This window comes from Homarus americanus, unplaced genomic scaffold (assembly GCF_018991925.1).
Source record: "Homarus americanus isolate GMGI-L3 unplaced genomic scaffold, GMGI_Hamer_2.0 scaffold28, whole genome shotgun sequence".
Lineage (NCBI taxonomy): Eukaryota > Metazoa > Arthropoda > Malacostraca > Decapoda > Nephropidae > Homarus > Homarus americanus.
In genome coordinates, this window is record NW_024742238.1 from 7,726,907 (window position 1) to 7,749,600 (window position 22,694).

Sequence of the window (22,694 nt, forward strand, 5' to 3'; positions counted from 1 at the left end):
TGTTCACGGCCACTTGGTCCAAACGTAAGTCTTGTACGTACCTGGTATTTTGGGCTCGTGGTCCCTTAGTTCAGAGAATTTTGTGTTCTCCAAAGTGTGCGAACAAGAGAAGTCCTATTGTGGTAGTACAACTAACAAGAGACTAACCTGTTTGGGAGTCTCCTTCGAACCTTCTTTATTAATCAAGCGTGTCTGCTTTGGAGTGTCCTTTGGTGTGTCTTTTTGGGATGCACGAACCTGTTTAGGTGTGTCCTTGGGAGTCTTCTTCACATCTGACGAGGCAGCTTTCTTTGCTGGGGTTTCCAAGGTTCCATCCGAGTCTTGTCTTTTTCTCTTTTTGCCTCCTCTCTTACCTTAAAAAAAAAAAAATAAAATAAAATAATGTGTGTGACTGGGAAACGTTACCTCTAGACCACCAGGACACTATTGTAGTCTTAGATAGTTTTCTTTCCATTTCTAATTCAAACCACCAACTTTGAAACACTGACAAAGAACAACTGTACAGTGTTAAGATCACACTAATTTTAACTACAAGAAAAAAATTTATGTCCAGCAACCCACACAACAAAAACTGCCATACTGTACACCACTTTTGCCATTAGCACAACACTCCTCTTTTTTGTTCTTGTCAATGTACAGTGACATCTCGCTTAACCCAAACCTTCTCCAACACTGAAATGTATTTTAGCGCAAAAAGTTCAAAATAAAGATTACCGGGTAGATTTTACATGAATCACTGCACTATATGAGGGCTAGACTGGAAGTGGGCACCCACATTCTGCAAGTGGGTAGGAACAGAACAGGAATTTCCAACTGCAATTTTTTCTGACATTACCTAATTTGTGATTCATGATAATTTACTGTAAATGTACAAAACACCTGAACATGTACATAACTGCATTTGTATTTTTCAATGAAGTGCCAAGTCTTAATAATATGCTCATCATCACCATTTTATTCCCATTTTCAAAGCTTGCATGGGTTAGCTATGATTATCTGATTGCTGCTCTCTAGGTTGAATTATATCTTGATGCTAACACCAAATCAATTAATCTATTTCTTTTGTAAGGATCAGAGCCTCCAAAAATTCTTAAACAATTTCTACTTTTGCATACCTTTTCCAGCAGATTCATCAATAACTAAGTCGCCAGGATCCACATCAGATTCATCAGACTTCTCATCTGTTGCTACCACTGCTGGGGTGCTGTTCTGGAGTTTCTTTGCTGCTTTGGCAATGGGAGTCTTGGGTGTGTTTGGTGCAGAGTTAGCAGTTGCCAGTACTTCTGGTGGAATGGGCTGGAAAAAAAAAATACTGTATATTCAAATAATATTAACGTAGATTTAGACTGAGTAATTCCTGAGAAATATAGAATGCTCCTACACTCCATATCACCATACCAGAGGTGAGACATGACAGGACATGTAGCTGTCAAAACAAAGTAAATACACTTGCACAAGAAACTACTCCCTTCTGGTTTTGCTGCATCTCTCTGAAGCTTTTGACACAGTGGATCACCATCTGTTACTTCAAGATCTTTGGTCGTTTGGTGTCAGTGAGAATGTACTCTGACACCATTATTTCAGTTGTCTGTGAAGAACTATAAGCTATTAGTTCCTCTGTGTCCAGTTAAATTGCTTTACAGTGTGAAATGAATTGTTTAATGGGGTAATTACTCAAAGGGCCATGTGAAAGATTTTGAGTTAAGTTAAACTGTGTTAAGAGAACGTCAAGTAATTTTGTTAATACAGTATTTCTTAATTTTGTTGTGTGTGAACAGGGAAGTGGGTAGATGGTTGGCAGCATACAGTAAGTGGTTTAATGAAAGAAATAAATTTTGTGTTGATTGTATTGGGATTTCTGTACTGTATTCAAATACTGTACAAGAAATTGTTAAATAGTGTAGAAGTTTTAATATTCTGTTTCAGATTTACTTTTCTCAGGGGATTCAGTGACTTTAAGTGTTGAAACTGACAGGTAAGTGATTAGATATTTTTGAATAAACACAATAAGCAAATGTGAATTTAGTTTGTTTACTGGTGTTTATGCAGAGAGTTTAGAAAATTGCACAGTACCTGAATATTATCATTATCTAAACTTAGACCAAGTTCGCTGGAGAAAACTTCAGTTGTTTCTGTTAAATAAGCAGAGAGAGAACAATCCTGCAGTCCTCACTGGTTAAACTAACAATTACAGAACACGACTATTAAACTTACTACGTTGGGGTCAAAATTGGGATTATTAACAATTTGCCACAGTCCTTCATTAAAGCCTTTCCTCTTCTGTGGTTTGCCAAATCTCTCGATATTTTCATTGTATGGAAATATGTCATCAGGCTTCAGAGATGCTCTGAAAAAAAAGAGAGTATATATGGTATTATATACAGTAATGTATATGTATAGGTGAATACAACACAAGCAAACCTCAGGAAAATATCCAGGATATGAGTTAAAAAATGTTAAATGTATACAGTAATGTTAATTACTGTACATAGTGTATATGAAATGGAAACATTTCTAGCCACTAACTGTGCACTAATAATGGGCAAAATATTTTAAGTCACCACAAAAGTCACTACAATAACATCTGCTGTCTGTGACAATCGCACATCCTGTCTGGTCTTAAGAACAGGCTGTCGGCAAGTCACAGGTATAATGTTTGCTCTTGTAGTGATGGCATCAAAGTCTGCTTGATGCCTTGCACTTCTGAGCTGAACTAAAGCAATATGTATATTATGTAATACAATACCTAAAATATCCCAGTATGGTATCATCTCAACAAATAACTTGACTTTAGGTCAGTATAATGGATAAGTGATCCTCTATACAACATTCTGTCCCCTATTACACAACCATTTCTTGTAACTGAGCATCTCCCTCCCAAGACAAGACAACAGCATTAAACCCTAAATCCATGTTGACCAATGATGCGTAAAGTACTGTACTGGTTTGGTTATAACCAGTACATCAAACAGCCCACAACCATTATCTTGCACAGGGCCCCTCAGAAGCTACAGCCAGCCCTGTTGGAGCATATTATGGTTAGTTTAGGTTGGGGTCTGTTATAACTGGGGTGCTAATGGCTGGTCAATACTGATACTGTGAACATACTGTACTTCTTGACAACCACCTTTATCAGATTCATTTTACACAATGGTAAGACTATTACCACTTTATTTTTTCTAACTGCTTAAGCACCACCTTTGTGATAAAGGGTCATCAGCACTTTTTAAGCTTTCAAAGTAATTAGCGAACCTGTCTTTCCTCTAAAGAATATTTACAGCCTTTGGTGGGATCTTTTAACCTTTCTTTATAAAGTTGTGAGCCCAGGAATCTATCATTGCAGCAGAGAGCACTAACATACTGCTGATAGACATAAAGTATGATGGAGCAATGATGAAAACTGTTGTGTGGTACATTAGGGGTGTTTAGTAGCTCACGAGGGGTGTGGTGGCCAAGTGGATACTAAGTGCTCGTCTCCTGTCCTAAGAGTTCCTGGTTTGCTCCCAGGGCACCCTTATTCACCTTGCTGTTAATGGGTATCAACTTTACATTTTGGGAAGTGAAAGGCAGTCAAATACAGAACAAATCACACTGCCTCCTTGTCCTGTATCTGCACTGCCCCCAATGGGCTGTCAAGCCCATAGGGGCCCAGTCTCACTTGCTCACTAGATAATGGATGCCCCTCGAAATCAAGGATGGCCGGCCTCAGGGCCACCTAAGTGTGAATTTATTTAAGGCTTAGAGGCTGTTGCCAACACAACAACCACACCCTAAGTTAACAAGTTGCATGACCCAGTGTCAAGGAACAGTCTGAGAAGGCCGGACAACTCGCCAACTGCACTGGCTAACCATTACCCCAGAACACAATCTGCAAATCGATTAACACCCAGGTTCCCAAATTGCTGTTGGGCAGACAGAGGCAAATGGCATAAAGAAACTTGCCCATAGTTTCACCCTGTCCGGGGATCTAACTCAGATCCACTCACTTGCGAGGCGAGCATGCTGACCATTACACCACAGGTCAATCACTAGACACTGGTCCATAATATATATGTAAAATAAATAGAAAAACTAATTACAATTACACCTACAGGTTCTACTATATGAATCACACAGTAGTGGTCAACTGCAGTAATTAACTTCCACTACAGGTACTTCCAGCACCAATATTGTACTGTACTTACGTTTCATATGTCCCATAGAACAAGACTGGGTATTTCTTGAGTGGTTTGCCCAATGGATCTGGTTCAAAATGCTCAACCTGAAAAATAGAAGAAAAGACTGGTATATTAAAGGCATTCTCCATTTTAAGGCACATTTTTCATCCTCTTTGTAGTGTTTCAAATCTCCTCCTGTGTTGGTGCAGGTGGCCAAAAACCAGAAGTACAGTAAAACCTCACTAAGGCGGACTAATTGGGGGGAAGGGGTGTCCAGGATAAGAGGTTTTCCACCTTAGAGCAAATTATTCCCAAAAGACCGCCATTTTAAACAAAAAAGCGAGTACAACACCAATGTATCCAAGTTTTATGATAGAAATACATGTTTTTTAATCAAAACTAATTTTAAAAAGTACTGTACACTTACTTTTAGTTCACTGATAAGGTCTTAGGCTTAACCTTTTCATTACCCTTATGGACACCAAACACTTTCCTAGGGGCCATGGTTATTGTTTAATTTATCAATTATAATGCAAAAAAATATGAATGCTACTCCAGCTTACGGAGAATGTATTAAATGTATAAAAACGATAAATAATGACACAAAATACAGTACCGTATTTTATGGAAGGGAGTATTTAGGAAAAAACTTTTGTGCATATTTTTCTCCTGTAGCCATAGTTTTCTTAAAATAATATACAATACTTTTATACAGTACCAGGAAATGTGGGGAATAAATAAAAATAAAACCAACAAAAAATACTGTATCGTCAAATCAGTAAATAAAAGCCAAATGAAAGTTCAACATAGCCGCCATTTGCATATTACTCCGTTTCACCATAGTAGCGAACATCAGCTGGCACGCCACTTCCCTAGCAACGCCCCCCCCCCCTTCTACACTCTGTGACCGTCTTCCCCTCCCTCACTTAGCCAGCTAACTTGTGTGCAAAGAAATGTATTTTCCCTTTATGTGTTTGCCCTTAGGATAATAATTTCTTTTACTTTTTCACAGTACGTATGTAGGATGGTGTGTGCATGCCATGATTAATCACTATTAAGCACTATTATATCAGTAAATACTAATAATAACAGTAAATCAAGTGAAATATGGCAGTGAGGGAGGAGAGATACAACTGCAGACAACGTGCTGACTCGTGGTCGGTCACTCACTCGCTCCCAGGCTCCCGTTGACAGGCGTACGATCGAAATACGGATGAGAGAAATACATATCTTGTAGTCTAATTTGAAAACAGTGATTTGCAGTGATAAAATTTTTTATAAACCACGCATTTACCTATGACAACATAAGAAAAAACATTGTGAATGAAATAATATTCCCCAATGCAACAACTGATAACTCTCCGACACCTGTGTCCCACGTGCTGATGCCTTGGTCCCTAGAAAATTTGCAGACGTGTCATTGGAGGACAAATTTTGTCCTACTTTTTTCTTTTTTATTATTTTTAAGAAAATAATTTTGTAAGGCTTAAGCGATATCCGCCTTATCGGGGCTTTACTGTAATAATGGACTCAGCCCTCACCCAATGTCGTTAATTCACTCTTACTACCAGCATCTAGTTTATTCGTCATTCCACTCAATGTCCACAATACTGTATGAGTACCTTTTACCCTTAACAATGCTCTATTACTGTACTGTACAATACTGTATATAAATAAAAAGGTTTAAAAAATGTATGGTACATTTCAAGTTTTCAGTAATGTTTTGGCTGGAGGCTTAGCAGGGATTTGATGAAGTTGGGGATCAGGGAGTCCATGGTTTGTGTTTTTTTGTTCTTAAGCATAAGGAACAAACTACATTGACTAAGTGATGAAGACATTATCGCCCGTATTATTAAACATCATCTTCCCTTGAAGAGGGTCGTCGTGTTTCAACCCGAGTTTTAAACTAAATGAGTCCTGAGGGACACCGCAGTACAGTACTTAACGGAGTGGTGTGGCGGTAAAATTAACTAATACCAATATTACAAATTAATTTTATCGGTATTAGTTAATTTTACCGCCACACCAACCCGTTAAGTACTGTACTGCGATGTCCCTCAGGACTCATTTAGTTTAAAACTCGGGTTGAAACACGACGACCCTCTTCAAGGGAAGATGATGTTTAATAATACGGGTGTAAGTATCTAATGTAAAATTAAGGTTGAATTTAAAAAAATATATATTTAATATAATTCAAATTTTGTTTCAGTAATAATCTGAACTGCTAGATACACTTGAACTTCTTTAATTCAACAACTTCAGGGCTCTACCCTTAATGAATTATCCAAAGTACAAATTTGGCCAGTGAAAACGGACACTTGTGAGATACAGGCATCCCTCGTTATACAAACATTTGTGCTACAAATGTTTGCTTCCATAAATATTATATTCTTACAACTCCGGGTACTCCAGTTTCACTTTCTACTAACACTGGATAGACCAACCACCCAAACTGCTATAGTACGTTAATTCTCATCTGAGAAAAGATCCCCCACTCCCTACTCAAGAGTTAGAGCTGATTGGCTGATGGAAACCTGTCCGATTTCATCCTGAAGTAATGATGTACAGTACACTGTATTTCTAAACGAGTTTATTCATAATCTTTGGGATGACCATTTCTGATGAGAAAGATATTTAGTTAAATTATATAAAGATACATACATTCATTATTTCAAACATAAGCATGCAGGAAGTTTATCAGAAATATTATACCTGTACATGAATTAACTGTTAAACTCTGGTAGTAAATTGATGCTTTTGGAGGATGCATTTAATATATATACAGTACTTATTTTTACCCACAATAAGACATTACTAAGACAAATTACTTATCAGTTATATTACATTATGCAAAAACCAAAATTTTAAAAGATCGGAATCACATTGAAATATTACATGGCCGTCAGCAGAGGTAGGAAATATGACTGCAAACAACTTCACATTTTTCCATATTTTATGATATTTTACTTACAGTATTCAAATTTGTAACCGTCATGTGTGTAAAATGTGTATTAATGCCCTTCTGTGGAGACGATAGATGTTCTGAGCTACAGCACTGTATTAAGTGATAAATAGTGTTTTATATGACCATTTACAAGGTGTTTATCTGTTTATTTAACAATATATAAAATTTTCCAAACTTGCAAGAATCACATGTGTGAACTCTAATTATTTCCCTTCTGTGGATACCATAAACATCTGAGTATCTGCCATCACTCTGAGAGGTAAGATTTGTTTTATAATATAGGTATAATATTACAAAGATATACAGGCAGTCTCTGAGGTAAGACTGTCCGACTTACAAACAGGATCCCAATATATTAAAAAAAAAAAATTTGAAATTAAAATATAATATTTTACATTATTCTAACACCACTTTATTTACAGTATTTGTTATGTATGTGATATTATTATTGCTTTGTATGGGCAGGGTTGAGCTTTAACCTAACCTATGGAATTAACACTGTTCTGACTTACGATCAGGGTCCAGGAACATATCCCTGTAATAAGTCGGGGACTGCCAGAAGGGGGCCCTTATTATGAGTGGTTAATAGGGATCAGAAAAAAGCCACTGCTTATGAAACAACTTATAAATGGGAATTAATTCTCATAAAAATTAATAGGAATAGGGTCTAATCATGACCATCACATGTAAGTGACACCCATAAAATTTATATATACCTTAGAAACCTTTGTTAAACATATGATTATGCATCATTTTATGAGCTTATTTAAGGTAATTAAAGTCGTTTGGGGTCGGTGTGTTGATACAGCTCAAGCTACCTAACCACGCGCTCGCACGCTCATTTCAATGAAAGTGGTTCATTGAGACACGCTAACCACTTTTCTTAAGACATGTAACTTCTAATTTCACGTTCATCCCATAACTACTATGCTTCCTTTAGCCACTACACCACCTTGCATCAGGTTGGAACTGATGGTTACAAAAATAATCCACCAATGTCACCAAAAGCACAACAAAGTAGATAATTATAGTTCTTGCAGCACATCAAAATAATGCCTATGGACACAGCGACTGGTGCTGATCATGCATAGAGCGGGCCACAAGGATGAACTTTAAACAGTATGGGAAGCGGGCAGAAATTTCAATCACTGAAACGCTTGTGCTCCCAATGATCAACGGATTACAGTCTTAGACTCTCTGAACTTCTGGGACTTTTTACGTGTAGTTCCACAATTATTTGACTACTTAAGTATGAAACCACTTATAATGAGGACCCGTGTATATCATTTCTCACTGTTGATTTGTTTTAGTTTTTCAATTTGTTTTATTTATGGTTCAATCTACTCCCCTCCCCCCAGGCCCCAATGTGGGTTGGTGACCTGTTCCCAGGAGGGTAATTTCCTCACCGCCTCCTGCAGCAGTCAACATCCTTTCTGGTAAGTAAAATTTGAGTTTTTAGTTCATTCATTATCCTGTTACATTATGAATGACTCATTGTATGTGGTAAAACCCATCTAATTTCAGACATATATGCTAGTGTTAAATTTTTTGGGCCTCAAAATATTTCCATAGGAACACATCTCAACTTATATAATGAAAGTCAATAGGAAAAATGATTTCGTGCTACGGAAAGATTGTCAGGAACAGAACCCTTCCGTAACTCGGGGATGCCTGTACAGGGACAATATCCCCCAATTTATGATCTCCCTATTTATGATATTTTGCTTGAACGTTGGTGATGTATTAGGACCACCTACGATGATAACATTATTGTGGCCGATACTGGTCACATCATGTTCACAACAACAGTGGCAGAGCACTTTACTGTCACAAAAAACATAGCAAAACCCACTTCACAGCCATCAAAACAGAGTACAATGAGAACATTAGTGATGTCCTCTCACTGTAAGGAAAAGAAAAAAACACCGGTGATAAGTGACAATACCTGATACTGACTGATAATAATCACTGACCTACACGATTACGGCCAGGTGCAATCACCATGGAACAAAGCTTGGTACTGTAGTGCACCAGGGGTAGGGTGTGACAGTTGCCCCAACTTTGTCCTACAATGCTGTTCAAAATTTTGGTGTTGCATATTGACATAAAAATACCCACGTGCAATTTTTTGAAGATTCATGCATGTGTGAGAGCACCAGCAATTTGAAAAATAGCGATTTTGCATATACGGCATACGCGCCTATATATGAGATTACACAACCATCATAAGGGATATTAACACAAATCATTTGCCTGTCTTAATTAAAAGCTGTTATCACTAACACAAAAAAGTTAATCGTTCTTATTCTCTCATGGTACATTAAGGGGTTTTATCATATATTCACAAGGTATTATTTCTCTAGAGCAAGAAACCATGATTTCTGTTCGTAAACAGATGATCGTTTGCGCAGATTAGGAACGCGGAGTCTTGTCATTTTCAACGACTTGAAGGACTTCTTGAAAGCGCTCCTCATCCCTGGCAACATTAAGAAAGTGATGGCAAAGTTTTACACCACGCTCTGCAGCCTCATTGACGACCTAAAGCTTGTAGTCGTCATGATCCGCCCATTCACTGGCTGGACTGTGGAGAAACTGATAGGGCATGCCTAAAATGGTGAAGAACCGGCTTGAGTCAGGCCCAATTAGGTCCACCAGGGCAGTGCCACTTTCTGGGACAGGGGGAAGATATGGCTTTCCATAGCCCCCATGATTGAACCCCACTCTCTTAGTAACTTCAGTGCCTTCATGGCAAAGAAGGGCCTTCCTCATCTCCTCTTTTGTCCTTTCTTGTACTTGGGACGAGAACAAAGCCAGTGGGGCCAACTCCTCAGTTAGGTACCAAGTGTGTCTACCGAGTGCCACACGTGCTTTGTCAACTATTGTGGCGTCATATGGGGCAAATTCAGCCAAGGTTTCGACCAAATTCAAGTCATTCAGTGGCGCACATGCTGGAACGGGGCAAACAATCCACCATGGGACATAAACAGCGACTGTGAACACAGCAAACCGTTCTAACTTGCTGATTTGACTTTTATTTACAACCTCGGCTTTGGGAAACTGCTCTTTGATCTGGTCTGACAAAAGAACAATCTTGAGGGTATAGAGCAGTTTAGCCATCCACCTTGCTTTGTGAAGTGCGCCGGGGTAGACCATCGTGAAGTTCACTGGCTCGGATCCTTTAGTTACAAGCAGCAGACAAAGCTCTACCAGCTCCTTGTAGTCGCCACGTGTAAATGGTTGGGCTAGAGATTCATCGAAGAAGTCCACCATCTCCTGCTGGCACTCCTCAAACACTTCAGGCATTGCGGGGTAATAGTATTTCTTTTTTTCATTGTACGCCAGTTGAGAGAAATGGGTCTTGAACCTAGAAATGCAATTATTGGGATTATTCTATTTCGTACTAATCTATAATATTGTTTTAGGGGTATTAAGATTGATATGATCGATCATTTGCTTGGTGTTAGTATATCTTATAAGTCTAATAAAAGAAATTCCACTAAATTTGTTCATTAGATAATAATATTCCTTGTTATTTTGTAAAGCCGACAGTGCTAGCTCAAACATGCACCGATCTCCAAGAAAATTTACAGGGGTGTTTCCTAGATAAATACACAACACTAAAACTTTGAACAGCATTGTAGGACCATTTTTTTTATTTTTGGAGGGCAACGGTCACACCCTAACCAGGGGCAAATACTTTGTTGAACCACTGCCTCAGATAATTGAAGATGAGCTGCACTTTCTTCATCCTGTTGTAAGCTGCTAGCTGCAGGTTGTCATAGAAGTGAAGAAATCACAGAATATTGGTGAATAGGTCGACAAGACATTGTTTCCCAAAGATTGCGTGGGTCAGTGCCCCAGTAATTGGGGTATGCATTCTTCTTCACTAGCCCCATCAACATTACCAGAGAAAGGAAGGTGTAGATGTTGCTCATAATTGTGTCAACCCAGCTGAGGAGACGTGACCGAGGCGATATTATTTTTCCCGCTGTAATGAAACCAAAGTATGAGTTGGCTGAGAAGATGTGGGTTTCTCTCTTTCACCTTGCGTGCTGTGAAGGCAAGATTGGACTTAACTTGGCGTGAAATAACCTTAAGTGTCCGTGGAGACAATAATTTAGGCCTACCAGAATTGCGTAGGGGAGCTAGCAACACGTCCTCTCCAAGCTCACGGTAACGCTGCACAACACTCAACCCCACACCAGTCTGAGCGGAAATATCTCTCAGTTCATGGTTTGCTTTGTACAAAGCAATCACTGCTGCAATGTCGTCCCTCGTAGTAACCCTCCTGGATATCTCTGATGGCCACTACAGTATTTCGGGGTAATGCACCGTAAACGAGGCAAACAATGGCTATGGGGCGCGCAAACCCGCAGAGTTATTCTTCCCTTCACGATTGCCAGGAGCGCACTGGGAGTAAGCTGTGACATAGGCTCAGTTGTCAAAGGTGACTACTTGCCAACCAACCAAGCGTACTAACATCTCGCATCCCGGGACAGCCTTCACAACACATGAACTTATTTACGCGAGAACTTTCTTCGTCGGCCCTAACGCAACCTACCTTTCCGCGCAGACTGCAAATGCACAGTACAGTACAGGTAGGCCTCAACATAAATGCACAGTACAGGTAGGCCTCAACATAAATGTACAGTACTGGTAGGCCTAAACTTAATTGTACAGTACAGGTAGGCCTTAACATAAATGTACAGTGCAGGTAGACTTAAACATAAATGCACAGCACAGTACAGGTAGGCCTAAACATAAATACACAGTACTGGTAGGCCTAAATATAAATACACAGTACTGGTAGGCCTAAACATAAATGTACAGTACAGGTAGGCCTCAACATAAATGTACAGTTCAGTACAGGTAGGCCTCAACACAAATGTACAGTTCAGTACAGGTAGGCCTCAACACAAATGTACAGATTAGTACAGGTAGGCTTCAACACAAATGCACAGTTTAGTACAGGTAGGCCTCAACACAAATGTACAGTTCAGTACAGGTAGGCCTCAACATAAATGTACAGTTCAGTACAGGTAGGCCTCAACACAAATGTACAGTACAGTACAGGTAGGCCTCAACATAAATACACAGTACTGGTAGGCCTAAATATAAATACACAGTACTGGTAGGCCTAAACATAAATGTACAGTACAGGTAGGCCTCAACATAAATGTACAGTTCAGTACAGGTAGGCCTCAACACAAATGTACAGTTCAGTACAGGTAGGCCTCAACACAAATGTACAGTTTAGTACAGGTAGGCCTCAACACAAATGTACAGTTCAGTACAGGTAGGCCTCAACACAAATGTACAGTTCAGTACAGGTAGGCCTCAACACAAATGTACAGTTTAGTACAGGTAGACCTCAACACAAATGTACAGTTCAGTACAGGTAGGCCTCAACACAAATGTACAGTTTAGTACAGGTAGGCCTCAACACAAATGTACAGTTTAGTACAGGTAGACCTCAACACAAATGTACAGTTTAGTACAGGTAGGCCTCAACACAAATGTACAGTTCAGTACAGGTAGGCCTCAACACAAATGTACAGTTTAGTACAGGTAGGCCTCAACATAAATAAGAGCTGCTACATGAGAAGATAAACATAATTTTGCTGGAAAGTAATGCTACAATGAACGGTACTCCCCGACTTACGACCGACTCGACTTACATCCACCCGCACTTACGACCTGCCAAAATGTGGTCAAATTATGTATTTTTGAGTCCCAAAGTCAGTACACAGACAAAATTTTCATCTGTAAATCACTTTAAAATGGCTGGCAAGCTTAAAAGTGAGTGTTTTGTGGTGCTGAGAAGAAAAAGAGACCCAAATTTTCGATTTTCTATGTGTTATTTAAGCATTTCCGACTTACGACCATTTCGACTTATGACCTGGATGTCGGTCCCTAACCCTGTCGTAAGTCGGGGAGTACCTGTACTTCATGAGTAGGGATGAGATTACTTCCAATTCAGACAAAATTAAAATTTATCAATTCCAATTCCATTCGAATCGTTTAGAAAAAGAAAACATCAATTCCAATTCAAATCATGTGCTTTTAAATTCCAATTCAATTATTTAATTTTTGCATTAAAAAAGTTTCAAAACCATTATATTTCCACAGAAACTGACAACATACTGTACACTACTGTTTACTACACACCAACAAATGATAACTGCCACCCAATCATATACACATTTCAAACATAAGAATAATCCGAGTACATTTTGGTACCTACATCATACACAGAGCTCAATAATTATCATACGTCTGGCAAGGCTGCCACACAGTACACTAATGGCCAGCTACCCCTCTTGCTTTAGGGCCATTCAAGTTTCAACCATATTGACAACTGCCAATCGCATTCCCACTTGAATTTTTACATGAAGTCCTGTTCTAATATTTTTCATGTTTGGCAAGTTGACCGATATTCATCAGAATTTAGTCGGCAAGGTATTATATGTGTCATATTTTTTTTCCCACTTTAATAAAAGGGATGCCCACGCATGTCTACGCCCACGAGAGCCAACCATTACAAGACCATTACTTTAGCAAAGCATATGACAGAGTGCCGCATCAGAGGCTTCTGAGAAAAATTAAGGCTCATGGTATCGATGGGAAAGTTTTAAATTGGATAAAATCATGGCTCACCGATAGAATGCAGAGGGTCAGCGTAGATGGTGTTAAATCTGAGTGGGGCCGTGTAACCAGTGGGGTTTCCCAGGGGTCAGTACTAGGCCCACTCTTGTTCATAATCTACATAAACGATCTAGATACTGGGATCAGCAGTGACATAAGCAAGTTTGCGGATGACACCAAAATAGGGCGGCAGATTAATTCACGGCAGGATGCAAATGCATTACAGGAGGATCTAAATAAACTGCAGGGGTGGTATGAAAAATGGCAAATGAAATTCAACACCAGCAAGTGCAGCATACTTAATATTGGAAGAACAAATACTGACAATGTATACAGCCTTAACAACATCAACCTAGAGAAGTCGACTTGTGAAAGAGACCTAGGGGTACTTGTAAGCCCGGACCTACGGTCTAGAAAACAGTGCGTTAATGTTCGAAATAAGGCAAACAGAATATTGGGTTCTATATCTAGAAGTGTAAGTAATAAGAGTGCAGAGGTCTTATTGCAACTATATCTTGCGCTAGTCAGGCCGCACCTCGATTATGCGGTTCAGCTCTGGTGCCCTTATTATAGAATGGATATCAATTCACTAGAGTCGGTGCAGCGAAGAATGACGAAAATGATTCCGGGACTTAGAAACCTTCCATATCAGGATAGGTTAAAGAAACTTAACTTGCATTCCTTAGAAAGACGAAGAGTGCGGGGAGATATGATAGAAGTATTTAAGTGGGTGAAAAGAATAAATAAAGGGGATATAGATAAAGTTCTTATAATATACGAGCAGGATAGAACTCGGAGCAACGGATTGAAGTTGGATAAGTTTAGGTTTAGGAGGGAGATAGGAAGAAACTGGTTCACAAATAGGGTGGTGGACGAGTGGAACAAGCTTACCAACTTTGTAGTAAGTACTGGAACTCTGGAAAGTTTCAAAAGGAGGCTAGATAGATTCATGGATGATAGAGAGTGGTAGTAACTCTCGACAGGAGCTGCCATGCACAGTAGGGTGTGTCATAGGAGGGAAGATCAGCTAAAACTAATGGCCCATCACTTTTTGGGTAGATTTTAGTGTATATAAACAGAAAATAATTTCAGTTTCAATATTTTGCAACCTTTTGCTAGGTAAATTTTAGCGTGAAATTTATCGAAAATCTAACGTACAGCTGCATTAGTGCATTACAATTAAATAGTGAACATTGCTTTCTGACTTCATTCTTTAACAACCCAACTAACAATATTTTTTTTCTGTTTCAGATTCTGATGCATTTATAAGTTGATAATATTTGCGATGGCTGCTTGTGTCAGGACGAGGAACCAAAAAATCCAGCCATCTCAGTCACTATCTTGGGTCTGGGAGAGAGCTCCTGAAGTCGGAGTTGCCTACATTGAGAGATGCTTTGAGATACGGTGTTTTAATCAGGCAAATCAGTGAAAAGAACCAAAGAACTTACACAAACAAAGACATTGCCAGTGATATGACCAAAGCTGTCTTGGCACAGTACACTCTGGCTAACGCTCAGTTCAAGCCTCCAGTCATAACAAGTCAGAAGAAGATTAGTGAGAGACTGCTAGCCAGTTGGGAAAAGGCAAGAGATATCTCTCTTGGGAGAGGAAAACTTGCAGTTAAGGACAGCTTTGCCAAGCAACTGGACCAGTTATTTGACATAATTACTTGCAAGTGCCCAATTGTTCTCTGTCCTGAGTTTGGATGCGATCGTGACTGTAAATCCGAGGCCCACATCTCCTGTATTTGCAAGCGTGAACTGAAGATTCCTGTGATCAAACTGGCATTTGTCAAAGCACAGAGAAGACTGGCAGTATAGGGGCTCTCATGATTTCTAGCCAAGATATTCGGAGTCCAGAGACAGGAGGCTGCCACAGAGAGACAGAAGAGGAGAAGAGTTGCCGAGGAAAAGAGACTTGAGAAGGCCCAGGGTGAGGTAAAAAAAGGCCGATGATTGGAGTCAAGCTGATTCAGAGTTTAATGACTTCCCCATGGCTGATCCGAGTGCTGACCAGGAGAATGGTGACTTTGTCCCTAACCCAGAAAATAATGATCCCAAACCTTCCAGGCATAAGATTCGAAATAGGAAAGATATCCCGAGCATAGCTCTGGCCAGCATCGCGACCACACTGGTCTCAGAGAAACTGCAGAGATAGCAACAGCTGCCTGGATTGACGGTGGTTTGATAACACCTGATGATGTTCACCTGGTGATAGATCATAACAAAGTAAGGAGAGCTCAGGAGAAACTTGTCAGTAACCTAGAAGAGGAGTTTGATAAGGGGATAAGAGAAAATGGAATCAATTGTTTGTTCTTTGATGGGAGAAGGGATGACACTAAAGTGTTCATAAAAGTTGGAGATTCTGACAAGTTGTTTCCTGCCATGGTGAAGGAGGAACACTACTCCTGCTGCAGTGAACCAGGAGGGAAGTATTTGTGGCATTTCACTCCAGAGAAAGATGACATCAGGAAACCAGCTGAGATAGTGGCAGATAACATTGTGAACTGGCTCAGAGAGAGGAACGTAGACCAGACCCTGCAGGCCATTGGAGGGGACAGCACCAACACGAACACAGGGTGGCAAGGGGGGGTCATACAGTGGATAGAGCGGAAGATTGGGAGGAAGCTGGTCTGGATTGTTTGTGACCTCCACACCAACGAGTTGCCACTCAGACATCTGATCCAGGAGCTGGATGGCAAGACTCTTTCAAACAACAGATGGTCTGGTCCTCTTGGCAAGATGCTGGACTCTGCCACTGAGTTAGAAATAAATCCGAGCTTTGAAAAAATCACAGTTGGCCCTCCACTCGTTGAGCTTGCACATACTGTCATTGACGACCTGAGTACTGACCAGTACTATGGTTACATGATTTGCAGTGCCATCAAAACTGGGGTCATGCCTGATAGACTTGCTTACCTGCAGATAGGTCAGTCTCACATTCTAGGTGGCTCTAGCGGCTCTCAGGTTCTGCAGAATTTGGGTCGCTCATCATAAACTGAAAGGGAACAAGCTTCACAACCTGAGACTTATTGTCCAATTCATCGTGAGTGTCTCTTGCCAAATTGGTTCAACACCAAGGTCAAGTCATCGTTCTCCGAAGGTCCGAGGCATGTTCTCTTCCAGCTTGAGCTCCTGAGGGAGTCAGCCAAGGAAGGTTGTTCAGATTGTGGAGCAGACTGAGGAGATCTTCCTGGTATGCTCATCCCGAGGCAGTTCTGCAGACAATGCTCTGCAGTAAGGATGAGGAGGAGAGAAGAGTGGCAGTCAAAAAGATCTTGGATATGAGACTTATGAGAGGATCTGGGCATGACGAATCAGTTGGTGACGATTCCTTCAGGGTCAGGAAGACTCCTGAAGTCAATCTAGGTGCCAAGACCCTCACTGATCTCATAGATCTGGATAACATCCAGGCTGGCAGTGAGCCCCCTCTTACCTGCAGCCTCACCAATGTTCAAGTCAGAGCTTTCCTGGACAACCCCATGCATGTCCCTGCCTGGCCCTCGCACACCCAGAGTATAGGCGTTGTGTACAGCAAGTGGCCGAGGCCAGCAGTCACGTGTACAGCCAGGAGAGGAGGGAAGGCTACATCGAGCTCAGGTGGTCAGCAGGGAGGTGATGAGTAGAAACAGAAGCAAGAAAGACATGTTCTCTATGGTGTGCAGCAACACCGGGTCGTAGTAGTAAAACCGGTTTTTGTATTTGATGATTTTGTTTTCTAAAGGAATATTAAATTTAATAAATGTGTCAAGATCATTCGTTTCACTATTCTGGACCATTTTCATCCTAATAAATTAACCTGATACATTTACTTTACTTTAAATAAGCTATTTAGTGGTGTTGGTAAAAGGGTGGGAATACAGTACTGAATTTTCATAAGATTTCAAGTTAAAATTTACCTAGCAAAAAATGAAAACTTTTCAAATCTGAAGATATCACACGATTCTGCACATAGAACTACATCATTAATACCATGGGCCGATTTTTCAAACTCAAAAAAAAAATTCGCCTCCGTATGACACACCCTAATGCACAGGCCACCCGGCCTATTGCAGACTCCTTATTTTCTTATATTCTAAGAGGAACTTGAAAATTTACCTGTGGGGCCCTGTGTATATACAGTGCATGTCAAGCGATAATTACCCCAATTCGTCACCATTCATTATCCCCTCAAGGGTAACCAGATCTCTGCCTAAACCAAGAGCCATGAAGATAGCTCCCCCCATAGAACTGATGTCACAACGCCCATAGTGTGAACTAGCCAATCAGTGGAATAGGTGCCAAAAGAATCAGTGAAAATCAGATTCTCTGTGTGGGCTGGTGACAACAGTACAAGGTGGTAAGGTTGATCAATGTTTCTCTGTAGCCATACGGGTGTACAGTACAGTATAGTGAATTCCCTCCCCCACAGTATACAGTATCTAGTTAGAAATAGGGACAAGACATGCAACTTCACATCACGTCTTTTGTTGAAGAAATGTATTTAGCCAGATAACTTTTTACATTTCCCCCAACTAATATAATAACAATAATGGGTCCCCAGTAACAGATGGATGAGTACACGTACGTAAAGAACCAAGTGAACCACCGTTAATTAAAGTGCCTACACAGGAGCAAATGAAATTAATAAAACACTACCTTTTGTTATACCACATTGAACAATGTGCCTTGTTACTTCAAAACATTCAAGTGTGAATCTGGTTTCACACATTAGACATGTTGAACAAACTTTGAAAAAATATCAATAGCTAATACATTGGACACATCAAAAGCACACACATTTTATTATTTTTATATAACATCAATTCATTGTATCAATTTCAATTCAATTCATTTAAAAAAAATTCCTTCAATTCAAATTCAAGCATTCTCTCAATCAATTCTAATTCATAAATGATCCCATCACTGTTCATGAGGTCTGTAAGGTTGATTTAATAAAGGGAAGAATCTGTTTAATAGATGGCGCTGGCCATCAGAGTTGAATATCTGATGTACCGGTATAGGACTTGACATTCCTAGTACAGAAGAATAGGAGTATGTACTGTATGTGGACCCCTATGATTGGTCCTGGCCTTGAGCTGGATGATCTGGTAGGGTTCAGAGTTAGTTGAAGAGTAACTGCCCTGAGATCAACACCTTGTCTCCTGCCTCCCAAACCATAAGTATCTTTTTGTTATCATACTTTTACTGCTCCAGAGTGATTAGGTACTGTAGTATATTGTTGTGTTTAAGATTTACTCATTTGAGTCCACTTACACAACAATAACATGCCTCATGAGTCTACTTACACAACAACAATATGCCTCAAATGAGAAAAAGTCTTTTTTTATGCTGTAGATATTTGTCCAGTTCTCTAACCAATTACGAAGTTTTTTTAGACTTACACCGGGAGTTGATAGAATTGGACATAAATGGAAACGAGAATCCATTGTGTCGTCAGGTATGTTTTAAAAGGTTTTTCTACTTTTTCTACCAAGTCTTTTGTTTATCCTTTCATTTAAATTTTGACAATTTACACGTACTCTTCATAAATATTACATATTAATATATTTGTCCATTAAATATTTGGATGACTTTTCTTTTAAAATACACTTAATCATCCATTTATTATAATATATCCTGCTTTTAATAAATGCTATAGTCTCTCCTTAACATTATAATTTTCTGCTAAGTTAGGTAGGTTACTTTAGGTTAGGTTGGTTAGATCAAGTTCTAATAGGTTCTATGCATTTCTGTTTCCATTTATATATTTAATAGAATGTAAATAATGTTTCCACAAAATTTCGCCCAATTCTATCAACTTCTTCTGGTGTTAGACTAAAAAAAAATACCCTGCCTAACTTATGACCAGACAAATATCCATCCTTTTCTATAATGCCAAATTTATCACTTCTATTGTACATCACTTGTCCCAGGAGATCTTTTCACACCACCCACACCTCAATAGGGCTATACAGTAATTGCCTTTGTTGTCATGAAGATGTATGTTCATTGTCATTTAGTAGCAGTCTACTACCTGCCATCACCCCCCCCCCAACCCCAAGTCTCGGCCCACACATGATCACTTTTATTTATTTATCATTTCCCCACTTATCAGCTTACTGGTCAGTTTGTCCAGTACAGGATGCAACTGGTGTAGCTTCCCTTAGGAAACTTGTGATGTTTGGTTGTGTCTCACTTAAAACACTCCACCCTGGCTGTACAAATAAAATTAATTCCCTGTAATTACTTTCTTTTTTCTTGTGCATGAATATTTTAAATAAAAAAATAATAATCTTGCCCCCCCCCACTAACAAGATTAACAGGCTTTCCCTTACCTGAAGTCTAAGGGTTAAATACCTTTAAATTATTTCCGTGTTACCAACTGCTGTATATTTGTATTCTATGCATTACCATAACACATACAGTACTATTAATGTGAGTGCAAGACTACTGTATAGGACATCCTTACATTTAAATACCATTATTTTATATTTGACAGTAATTTCTGTACTTACTACTGACTGGAAACATACTTTGCACTCATTTTTCTCTTAATCTTTGATATTTAATAAGGTCATTTTGTACAAGCATATCATGTCAGGTACAGTAATGTATGTTTTTAAATGATTTAGGAGGAATTTATCAATTTCTAGTGATTCTTTCATCATATTGCCACTGTTAAATTTTACGAAAGCATGGTAAAGGGTTTTTGTGTCTTAATAATTAATCTTTTTTTTAACATAAGCATCTCACTATGCTGCCTAACACTTAACACCTTATTTCCTTATTTAACATCATAATGCTGTTATAATACATTATCTACCCCACCCATTTTTTCAGTAAAAAAAACTGGTTTCACTAATTCACTAGACAAGTTTGGTGAAAAATATCTAAGAGTACATGAATTTTATTTTAAAAGAAAAATTAAGACTAGCTCCCCTGAGTTGTCCCTCCCGGCTCCCTCACCACCTACCATGGTATTATACTTACATCGCAACACATAAGAGCATACATTGATTTATATAACACTTACCCTGGCGGGCCAGTGCGGATATCCTTTGACCTTGGCAAACACAGCATCACCAGGTTTAAACACATCGGTTTTGGGCATTTTGAATGTGTTCCTAACGCGAGGATGTTGTCACACGTCCCGCCAGCCCGGAGTGGCGCCAAAGAGATTGATGCCGCTAATACTCTCTTAATATAAATTATTACTTGCTTTAAATATTCTAAGTACAAAAAGGATATGAGAGGGTAATTTCCTAAGTTTATATATACTACAAACTGTGGTATATGAGTCAGTAAAGTGGGCAGCTATAGAGGACACACTTGGCGGGGACTCGCCGCCATAATCGTAAACAACGTCTGGTAAATGACTATCGCCTTGCGTCTCTTCACTAACTCACTAAATAGACCTTACTCAGTTGTCTATACTGTTAACACTCTATTTTTTTATATAAATAGATAATATTGAATAAAAATTACAACTTGTTTGGAGAATACTGTTGAACAATCATTTTTTCAGCTTAATTCATGGTATACGATTACCTTGCGGATTTGTGTGTCTTCCACATGTTATAAAACAATTATTTTCATGTTGGTTACTCATCATTATGGCCATAAATAGCATTAATTTTGTTAAAATACGTTAGAGATAATAGTATCTTGTGTTATTTGCTTCTTTCAATAGACCAACACCAGAATATTGGTCATAAACAAAAAAATAACTGTTCAAGTAAAAGTCTCCATTAAATTCTGTCTCTTGTTTAAATATCAGTACTCTTAAAGATGTGTATGATATATTTCATCAAAGTTCTTATGTTTGTTGAAGGAGAAAGGGTTTTAAATTCATGTATATAAGTGCGGCGTGACTGAGTGCGCAGGCGCGGGTGTGCTGCCAGCGACAGTGATAACACACACAGCACCTTCACTCGCTCTCCTTATTTAACAATTTTTCCACAATGGGTGAACCACAGAGCGCATTGTTACTCCGGAAACAGTTGGCAGGTAAATTTTTTAAGGATTTTATGAATCAATCACTGTATTTTCTTGTGTTTAAGGGGTGTTTTTGAGGGGTTAATAGGGAATGTCCTTCAGGCAGACGATGGTTTGTGTGTGTGGGGTACAAGTCACACAAAGCATGTGTGTTTCTCCTTTCTCATTCATGTATGGCCTCATCTCTTATAATGGTTGATTTTTACGAGTGATCACCAGAAAGAAAAATCTGTAAGTAAAACCCCAAATGAAATTCAAAGGAATATATTTATTCGTATCTTTGTGCTAACAAGACCTCGACCGCTCAGGGTCATTTGTGATTTATACTATTATTACTTTTATTATCATTGTTAATGGTCATCTGAAACACATTAATTACCTTTTCATATAATTTCTCGGTTAAATAAATACGTATTATGTAATCTAGTTAATGTAAATCATTAAATAGACTATCTGTGAGGTGATGTACACTCGCTTTCATTATCATAGAATTTTGAATTAATTTATGCTAACTATTTCTATAAACCTAAATTATATGTTTTATGTGTGTGTGTATGTGCGTGGTGGGTCACGATATACCACAGTTCCTCACCCACTTAGCCACATCTGCAGTGTATCACATGTTATTGAATATCTTTGTTTGGATCAATCATTCATTATAACTGTAAACAGAAACAAAAGACTTGGAAGATATTGTAGATCAAACAAGAAACTATTATAAGGACTAGGAGATTATAATGAAGTGGTGTAAGGTAACAGAAAACTCTCCCAGTCCTTCTTTATATTAATGTCTTTGTGGGATAAAATGAGGCAAAAAAGTGTTGCCTGTGGTGTAGATAATTATACTATCAGAATTGCTTCCTATCAAACCATTTGTCTCATTTGAATTTTAAATCATATTTTCAGTGTAAAAAAATAAAATAATTAAATATTGATTTATCCAATAATCAA

The 22,694-nt window shown here is 38.9% G+C and overlaps 2 protein-coding genes across 9 annotated transcripts in view; one reads left to right on the forward strand and one right to left on the reverse strand.

Annotated features, from left to right (window-relative positions):
- The window catches only part of LOC121876673 (hepatoma-derived growth factor-related protein 2-like), a 53,592-nt gene extending 32,468 nt beyond the window's left edge, over positions 1 to 21,124 (reverse strand). For 3 of the 7 annotated variants that reach the window (XM_042382022.1, XM_042382017.1, XM_042382016.1), the window contains exons 1-5: positions 20,782 to 21,123; positions 4,185 to 4,261; positions 2,215 to 2,347; positions 1,116 to 1,296; positions 148 to 353 (exon numbers count right to left, since the gene is read on the reverse strand). In XM_042382022.1, the coding sequence (XP_042237956.1) occupies positions 148 to 353; positions 1,116 to 1,296; positions 2,215 to 2,347; positions 4,185 to 4,261; positions 20,782 to 20,859 (675 nt within the window). In that variant the 5' untranslated portion in view covers positions 20,860 to 21,123. Of the gene's footprint in view, positions 1 to 147; positions 354 to 1,115; positions 1,297 to 2,214; positions 2,348 to 4,184; positions 4,262 to 20,781 lie in introns of all 7 variants that reach the window. The other 4 variants (XM_042382021.1, XM_042382018.1, XM_042382020.1 and 1 more) reach the window with 2 other exon arrangements.
- A 496-nt stretch (positions 21,125 to 21,620) lies between these two features.
- The window catches only part of LOC121876677 (ubiquitin-conjugating enzyme E2 G1-like), a 28,020-nt gene continuing 26,946 nt past the window's right edge, over positions 21,621 to 22,694 (forward strand). For both annotated transcript variants that reach the window (XR_006090800.1, XM_042382028.1), the window contains exon 1: positions 21,621 to 21,755. Coding sequence is in view for 1 of the 2 variants with exons in the window: in XM_042382028.1 (XP_042237962.1) it covers positions 21,710 to 21,755 (46 nt within the window). In the remaining variant the exon portion in view is untranslated. The remainder of the gene's footprint in view (positions 21,756 to 22,694) is intronic.